The 8995-nt window shown below is 46.9% G+C and overlaps 1 protein-coding gene across 3 annotated transcripts in view; it reads right to left on the minus strand.

Annotated features, from left to right (window-relative positions):
* Window positions 1-8165, minus strand: part of MBOAT1 (membrane bound O-acyltransferase domain containing 1) — a 57690-nt gene extending 49525 nt beyond the window's left edge. For 2 of the 3 annotated variants that reach the window (XM_054192791.1, XM_054192792.1), the window contains exon 1: window positions 8038-8165. In XM_054192791.1, coding sequence (XP_054048766.1) covers window positions 8038-8127 — 90 coding nt within the window. In that variant the 5' untranslated portion in view covers window positions 8128-8165. The remainder of the gene's footprint in view (window positions 1-8037) is intronic. The other variant, XM_054192793.1, reaches the window with a different exon arrangement.
* Between the last annotated feature and the right edge of the window lie 830 nt (window positions 8166-8995).

Consider the following 8995-nt stretch of genomic DNA (forward strand, 5'->3'; position numbering starts at 1 on the left):
GAGAATTCGCATAAACACAAACATCCACACAAAGGCAAAAACAGCTGTGGGTGCTAACAGTGTCTACAACTCTACTGTGGATGTGTAACACTACCATCAAAAACTGGATTTAATTCAAAGAGTAAGTCCTTTAACTTCCCAGTCACTGTCTCCAAACCATTTGTCTACACTTGTTTTTCACCTTCAGTACAGCATAGTTGGCAGAACATCCTGAGAAACCCTGCAGCATAGGAAGTATAAATGTAAGACAACTCTGCTTGTGAGCGAACAAAGTAATTCTAAAACTCTCTCTCAAATAGATAAATTGTTGCTCTACCTGGCATTTGCGGTATAAATACTTACTGCAAATCATAGGAGTCAGTGATTTGAACCTCCCCTCTGTGTGTGCGCATGTGAGATAAACAAAGTCAATACAGTCCTACTCTTTAACACTCCCTTGCACTGATAACAGGAAAAAACCTACTTTCACCAGTTTATAATGTCATTTAAGCTAGGTGTAAGAGTTAATAATTAAATCTTTTCTACTCAGCAGTCCTTTAAAAAAAAAGTTTAAAATAAAACCGATACGTAAGCATGAAAACAAACACTGAAGTTATTTGAGAAATGTTGGGAGTGGGGGGTCCTCAAATGTCTTGGGTTTTGCCTTGTCATTTTGCCTTCCCCATTCCTGCCCTATCTGCATACCAGTGCCAAACTGCACTTGAACAGAAAACCACAAATGAAGAATTTGTTCAAGTCCAATTAGAGCTTTTGTCACAAGACCAGGGCCTGTAGAAGAAGCAAACGCTCACCCTGTGCACAACAGCCAACAGATGAAGTTTCCTTCTTGGCCTGAATTTGTTACTTAGTTTTTTAGTATTCTGTGTGCAATCCAAAAGGCCAATCTAAAGGAGTATTTTCTTGCCTCCTTTTTCCCTCCCAGATGTCCCCAGCCTGACTCACTCACTGAAGACTGCAGAATATAATCTGACCAATAACTTTTAAAATTGCTATTCCATAGGATTAACAGATTTTTGTCTGGGACTTACCATGCAGATACACGCACTCTGGCGTTGTTTCATTTTATTTAATTACAAAAATATGTTTAGCAGGTTTTTTTCTCACATTATTGAGATTTCTTTTTTTTTGAGCTTGAAATTTTCTTATCATGAGGGAAGACCAAAACACAGTAAAAAAAACTATTTTCCACCCAACTCCATAAAGGATGCAACATACTACAAGTAGCTCCCCCAAAAAAGTTCTACAAAACACATTTATGTCAGAAACTATTGCTTGTACTTTTGTTTTTGCTTTGGTGCTCACCTACGATTCTGCAAAAGCTGTTTAAAATGCCTTAAGCCAGGGAAAAAAGGACTGGTGAAAATTATCATTCCCAATCAAGATCTTAAGAAGGGAGAATGATCAGATCCCACCTTGTTCTGGGGCAGGACCATCCTTGACCATTTTTCTCCACCTGCCGTTCTTCCCATTGGCAGAAGCAGGACAGGCTGATCCAGCCGAGCCCCGTTCACAACAGACTGGATTCCACACTGTCAGAAGTGACCAAACAAGCCTGACCAGTGCTATGCTCTGAAGAAACCACCAGGTGAAGGTCAGAGATTTCCACTATGCCTATCTCACCAAGTAGCGCAGCATAGCAGAAGCGCGTCTGAAGAGCAAAACGGCTGAGGATGAGGACCCCACGTTCACATGACTCGTTGTCGGGAGGGTCTCGCTTCAGAGAAGCTGAACTCTGGTGCTGCAGGCTGCGTGCCCTGCAGCAGCTGAGACACTGCAGGCTCCTGGGGCACATCCATCAGCTCCATACTCTCAGAAAGCAAGCCTGCGCTGATGCTCTGGGGCCACTTCATATGCAAGGTGTGCTAAGTGGGGACAGTCCAAAGATTCATTCCCAAAGCGCACTCCTGATCCAACCCACATGTTAACATAAACACTCCCACTATTAGTAAGGGACAGTAGAAATTTATGCATCATGCCGTGCATTTAAGAGCAAGCCTGGCTTTCTGGAAGCCCTCCTTAAGAACAGTCACTAGAATAGCCTAGCATCCAGGAGATAAGGTTTGGTACCCTCAAGGTTACCCATTACTACTAGGTCACATACAGAGGGATTTTTTCACTCCAAAAAGAAACACAGCCCATTGACATCTGACTTTTCACTTGGTTTTGGACAAGTATAGAAGGCCGGATTCACCTCCACACTGATGCCAATCCCTCCCCCACCCAGAGATTACCAGCACCACTTGCAGTTTGGCAAGTCCACCTCGAGCACTGCCTATTCTCGTGAATGGTAACAGGAGCCAAGGAGCAATCAGGGCATTAAATACCATGCCAGGCTGGCCAACGCACAGTAAATCCTAAGCATCGGGGGCTCCCCTGAAAGCACAGAGCCAGCTCTGTGCTCAGTGACTAGACCCCTAGGCTGGAGCCCAAGAGTCTTCGTCACTACTTTATATTGTCTCAAAATAGCTGCAGAGCACCACTAAATCAGTGCTGGTGTAATTAATGTGCAGAGAAGGTTTCGGGAAACTTTATGCAGCGCTTCAACATTTATTTTTCCAGATCTCATTTAACACAAATGAGAAGGAAACTGCTTAAAAGGGGGAAAATTGCAAGTGGCTGATTCCAGTTGCACTTTTGTCCCTCGCCAAATGAAAAACTTAATAGGACAGACTTTGTTTTCAAGGCATGAGGGATGTGGAAATATTTACACCCATAGTATCAAGACATCAGCCATGAGGTTCAAGACTGCAGTGCCAAATTGAGTGAGAACACGTCAAAAAAGGCAGCACACGTTTCCAAGGCAGAAGAAAATGTGTATTATTGCAATTGTTAGTAATAGCTGACCTGAACAGAAAGAAATACTTTGGAAATAGCCTTAATCTTCGGAAAGTACTATACCTCTGTCTCAGGAATGTACAGAATCTTGGGCTCTGCACAAGTTAGAGAGTGAATTTGCTCTAAATGCCGTGCACCCCGCTGCCCTGCTTGCAGGCACCTGTTCAACTGGGGACCCAAAACAGGGTCAGCCAGACTATGCCTCTTCCTTAAATCAAGTGCTATGTCCTTCAGGGCATTGTAGTAAAAAGATAATGATTTCTCTTAAGGACGATAGTTTTACAAAATCTGGCTGCTTGAAAGTCAGAAAATATCAAAATTAAAGTCGGCTTTGGCAGCCTAAGCAATATGTCTCTATAAATGTGTTTTAAGGTGTTGATTTCAAATTTAATTTTTGCTTACTGTTTCTCAAATAACTAAAAGTTACACAGCTTTATTTTTTGCAGTTGAGGGTGTCAGGCAGGAAGGCGTTAAGTCTGACAAGTACAGCTGCAATTCAAAATGAAAACACTGAATTTTCAATTGCAGAATGACTGGCATTAGAGAATTAAAATGTAGCATAGTTCATACCAAACATGGACAGTTGTTCCTGTTGCCTTACAGTAGTTTTATTCAGGTAAAAATCAGATACTAATCTCACTTATGTCTTCAATGAACTTCCACCTTTATTTATCTTGCTTCAATCTCTAAAAATGTATTTTTTTTTCCCTTTCAGCACTACATCTTCTAATGCCTCTACTGATGACCATTAAAGCAACCTTAAAGTTTCCCAGCCTAAGTCTGTTGAGTTCCTAGAAAGCTATTTTTTTATTTGGCTTTTCATTGCACAAGAAGTGGATTAGAAAAACCACGCAAAGAGGCTTGGGACTAACAAATCTGCTGACTAGCTAAACCAGAGAGCAGAGAAGCAAAACTGAAGTTGGACAGCAAAAGAGCTGCAAAATGTGAAGTTCAGCAAAACAACCCCTGATTTTTGGATGAGAATTCATGTGGATTTTTGTAAAAGGAAAAAATATACATATAATTTTTTTCTTCTTTCTCCTTTTTAAGCCAATTTATCAGCATGCTTTGGGCAGAGAGCTATTCAAACTCAAGGAATAGTGGGAAGACATCTCTAACACTTCAACTATCCCAAGACTCAGAGGCATGTCCCACAGTCCCCCCACAGAGTTAGTGTTTTATTTAAACTGCTGCCACAACATAAGTATGCAGACCAGCTCCAATGAAAGGATTAAAATGAAAAATAAGGTGTACACCCAGCAGCCAAAGCATCCAAAATTAAGTTTAAAAGCACATTTTTTCCCCTTTGGGGAACCACGTCCGGCCTCATCAATGAAAACACTAAAGTTAAAAACCCTCTGATATAAATGATATAAACATGAGAAGATGCTCATACAACATTGCCTTTTTTTTTTTTTTTTTGAGAGTACCCTTGAACATAGAATGCATTTCCCTGAAAGTCAACAAACTTGGTACTGTCTGACATAGGTCAGGGTAAGGCCTGTTAAAATGTAAGGTTTGTTGTGCATCCGTTGAGGATTTGCATTTGGGCTGATACTTCCGAGACAACAGGTAACCTGGGATATTAACAGTACTGCAAAATAACCTTAAGAAGTGAAACTTTTTTTAATAAAATGTCTTAACCCTTTGAATCTGAATTACTTCTAGAGATGCCTAGTGCTTAGGAAGGCATGGTGAAAACTCCATGTGGATAAACAATGACATTAAACTTACTTTTAATATACCTTTAAATAGCATATATATTTCTTCACTGTATTTATAAACACATGCCTCTGTTTACAAAATTTACACCATTAAAAGTTTAAGCTTTAACTTACCATACCTCACCGATTTATGCTAGATGATGATGTCTCAAAATTGGTGATTTAGGGCATATATGACAAAAAAATATATACTTTGCCAAGTCTTACTGTATAAGCATACTGGATGGATGACATTCCAGAATCAGTGATTTGGGGCATATGCGACAAGAAAAAAAACAACCCAAAACTCTTTTCCAAATGCTGCTGGAGGTGTGTCATTGACCTAGCCAGATATTTTTAGAATGCAAGTCAGCTAAACTTCAAAGTCTACTTTCCTGGGATATGATGATGAATTGAACACAGAGAGTCTTTTCATCCTCTTTCAGGCTCATTAATTTTGTTACTGAATATAGCACTTCTTAAAAAATAATATTTCAATGCTAAATTCAAAGATAACTCATCCACTAAAGAGACATGCAGATACATGCTCAGACATCAGGATTATTTTAGCATCTAAAGCAGAAAACATTGCTGTGTTCTCATGCAGTGCGCTGTCTACTAAATAAAATGTGTACAGTCTGCCAGGTACACAGTGCAGCTAGGAATTGCACTCTCTGTAATTCTGCACTGTTTTTAAACTTAAGTTGTAATTTTTCAAAATGAAGAAAACAACCAATGTGAAAAATGACATTTTCATATTTATCCATGCTTCCCATAGTGAGTGATACAATAACTGCTTATTAGATGACAGAACATTTTCCACCTACCATTGCTTCAGCTTTTCTGCCCCTGCTATGAAAGAGTAAAGATTACGACGTTTATTTTTCGGACCTGCACCTCAATGTTTTTTCTGGTCATTCTCATGGACTGAAATCTCTCATAGCACAGACCTCATGGAAAACCATCTCTATAAAAGAAGGGAAGAGTCCTTTGTGCACTTAACAGAGGCAGACATACATGGCTTTAGACCTGGAGGGTCTAAACTCGTGTGCCTTTGCCGCTCGCTCTCTGAGCGCTTCTCGGCATCTTTGAAAGCTCAGGGCCAGCCATGGGGAACTGCCAGCTACACGGACTGGAGGGAGACTTAGGCTGTCACCATCCAACAGGCCGAGCATGAAGTCGCTGACATACATTGACAAACCAGAGATTATCATCTCCCTGTTGCAGCCTAGCCACCACATGGAAGGCCTAGAGAGCCTGTTAGCATCGCAATAAGGGACTCGTATAAAACCAGCCCCTGCCAGACATGGGATTCATACCTAGCAAAAATAGTCTTTCATATGCAACGCTTAGTTCTGTGCAGAGGTGTGACTGGACTTTTCCCCCTCAGCAAAAGCCTTGTCTTATTCTAATGAAGAAGGTAACCAACCCATGTGGCAAAAGAGCTCTGTGAACTGTTGAAAGTGTTATTATTTTGTTTCTGTGGGCGTAAGCACTGCGGGTTGGAGTTGAAACTCATGTCGCTTGAGGGGACAGTGGTGGCACACCGCTTCCACACAGCGATTTGGGTATTTCCTACTTCAGGGCAGCAGAAATCCCTGATGCTTGGCATGGTCCAACACACTGCAGTGGAACAAGAGGGGTGTGGGAGACTTTTTTAAATGACTGATAGCATAATCTCACAGGGACAATGAAGCAGGGTCCAGGGCCGGGGGGGGGGGGGTGGAGAAGGTGATTTTCAGGTGAGGAAAGCTGCATTTCAGCAGAGCTGTGCTGCAGTTCTGCGATGAACTCCAGCAAGGGGGATGTTCCTCACAGCCCAGCACTGCTCCATGCCACTGGAGGCAGTGGGGTCATTCACACGGACAATACCTATGGTTGCACACACGCTCACACAGCCCAGCCACACCACCAACCCTGGAGCACATCTTCCCTGCTTACTGGTGTGGGTTCAAGTCACAAGCTACCAGGCATACAGGTGCCCACCATCAGCACCCACAAGACGGGGCCCTAGGACAAACACAGCACATAACCAGATGCAGTGAAGCATCCTCAGGCCTGGAAGAGCACAGGGAGAATTTTCACCACAGACAACATCGTCTTTGTATCACCTTGGCTAAATGGAAGGACAAGTTTTGGAAAGCTTAGGAAGAAAAACTGCAGTCTGTCAAGTCTTCATTGTTCAGTGACCCAGTCAGCCTAACACTGTACATACGCCATGGCATCACAAACAAGCTGAAACAGTAAACGTTTGCTATTTCTGGTGCCTTTGGTGTTCCCCTATTCATCAGTCATGGCACAGAATACCTCAAAAAAGAAGCTATCGCTATTCATGCACCTTCTCCTAAATTAATAGCTTATAGATAATTATAGGCCTTTATTGTTTGACTGTTCTAGCGTTGAGCAACAAATCTCTTTTTTGCATGAAAACCTGTTTTCTGTTAAAAAAGGAAAAACTGGCATGGTTAGATGTAGGGGTTTCATCCATAAAATGATTTATTTCTTACTCAACTTTTAAAAACAAACAGTAGTAAAAAACGACACATAGGACCAGCCACTCTGCAAACAGAAGAAAGCAAATAAGTCTCAATCTTCTGTTGATTTTTACCAGCGCGTCTCTGCTACCCTGCTTCCTTAGAGCACGGCTCGACCTCCTAGTAGTTCAGTGGAGACTTTTTCTCATCGGTACAAAACTTCCAGACCGAACTTCCTCCTTGCTGACAGAATGCAGGAAGGCAGCAGGTGCAGGCAGGCTTGAGAGACAATAAAAGGTGGCGGTGGGGAAGAGATGTTTTCTGCCTGTTAGGGGTCAGCTTAGCTAGGAGGCTGTAAACAACCAGACAACACCGCTGCCAAAAATATATTAGGCAGTCCCATAAGACCGCTTTCTCCAATGCGTGCCTGTGCGTTTCACGCCTCTCCATAGATGCCCTTTGCAATTCCATCAGGGGCACTTGTACCAGGCTGAAAAGAGACTTCTGTGCCGCCTTTCTCCACCTCTGCAGCCACAAAAGCAGTGCCTGAACGCAATGGCTTCGTAGGGAACACGCTGCATCTCCGCTCCCAAACAGCTCCCGCTCCCAAACAGCTGCCCAGAGGCGGGCAAGCACCTGAGCTAGTACTTAAGCGTGTCAAACTTTGCCGCGGCTAGCGCAACGCCGCGACTTTCTGCATCCAGCGGCAGCAGCAGCCACTTCTGGCAAGACCACGAAAAGCGCCGGGCATTGCCGGGGAAAACAGAGGGCTCCTACGGCAGCGGCAACCAGCCCGCCCGGCGACGCCGCCCGGCTCAACCCCCGCCCGGCCCCGCCGTGCGCCTTCCCCTCGCCGAAACCCCTTCCGACCCCAAGGTTTTCCGCGGGGGACGGTGGCCCCGCTCCCCGCCCCCCCAGGGGCCCTTTGGCAGATGACAGCGACGGGACGGACACTCCTCTCTGCCAAAGAAGCCTCCCCGCCTCGGCACCCCCCCTCCCCAGCACGCCACGCCACGCAGCCTCACCTGGTCCAGCGGGATGCCCAGCAGCCCGCTCAGCGGGTGCAGCAAGGTGGAACCGGTGGTGCGGTGCGGGGCGCCGGGCGGCTCGGCCATGCTGCATCCCCCCCACCCTCCTCCACTTCCACCGCCCGTCGGCCACGCGCCCCCGGCCCGCACCGCACCCCACGGCTTCGCTCCGCGCCGGCCGCCGCCCCGCCGCGCCGGCCGCCGGGCCGCAGGGGGCGCTCGGCCGAGGCGGGGCCGCCGCCAACGGCCGGGGGCGGGGCGGGCGCTGGCCGTGCCCCGGCGGCGGGGAGCCGGGAGCCGAGAGCCCTCGCCGTGCCCGGGGCCTCACCTGCTGCCGGCAGAAAGGAGGGGGTGGGGGTGTGCAGGCGGCCGAGCCCGCGCGTGGGGTTTGTCCGTTATAACGGTCGGATTCGAATTTGAAAAGCAACTGCTCCGTCCTGAGGGAGCGTCCCCGTCCCCGCGGCGTCGGGTTTGTGACGGGAAGTGAAAAACATCCTGCGCGTCCCCCGACACCCCCGGGGGTTTCCCCGGCCCCGCGGCTGCCCGGGGGCGGGAGCGGGGCGGAGCGGAGCTGTCAACGCCTCACGCCGCGGTGGCCGTGGCGGTGGCCGGCGGCGGGAGGAGCGGACGAGCTGCGGGGGTGGCACCACGGGTGGGTTGGCGGGGTCTCCTGGTGCGTGTGGTGACAACGAGTGGGCCCGGTACACGTGGTGACAGCGGGTGGGCCCCGATGTGCGTGATGACAGCGAACGGGGCCTGGTAGGGGTGCGAGGCGCCCGCTTGCAGTGGCACCGGGCCGACCGTGCCACTCCGGGTGGGTTGGAGCCGGCCAAGGAGGGACCGACAGTAGCAGCTCGACGTGTTTTCCCGCTTTTTGCAGCTTCTTGTCAGAAGCGTTAACTTCTCCAGACACCTGCAGGGCCAAGGTGACAGTTCACAACTGCCCCAAGCAGAG

Source organism: Rissa tridactyla, chromosome 2 (genome assembly GCF_028500815.1).
Source record: "Rissa tridactyla isolate bRisTri1 chromosome 2, bRisTri1.patW.cur.20221130, whole genome shotgun sequence".
Classification (NCBI taxonomy): Eukaryota; Metazoa; Chordata; class Aves; order Charadriiformes; family Laridae; genus Rissa; species Rissa tridactyla.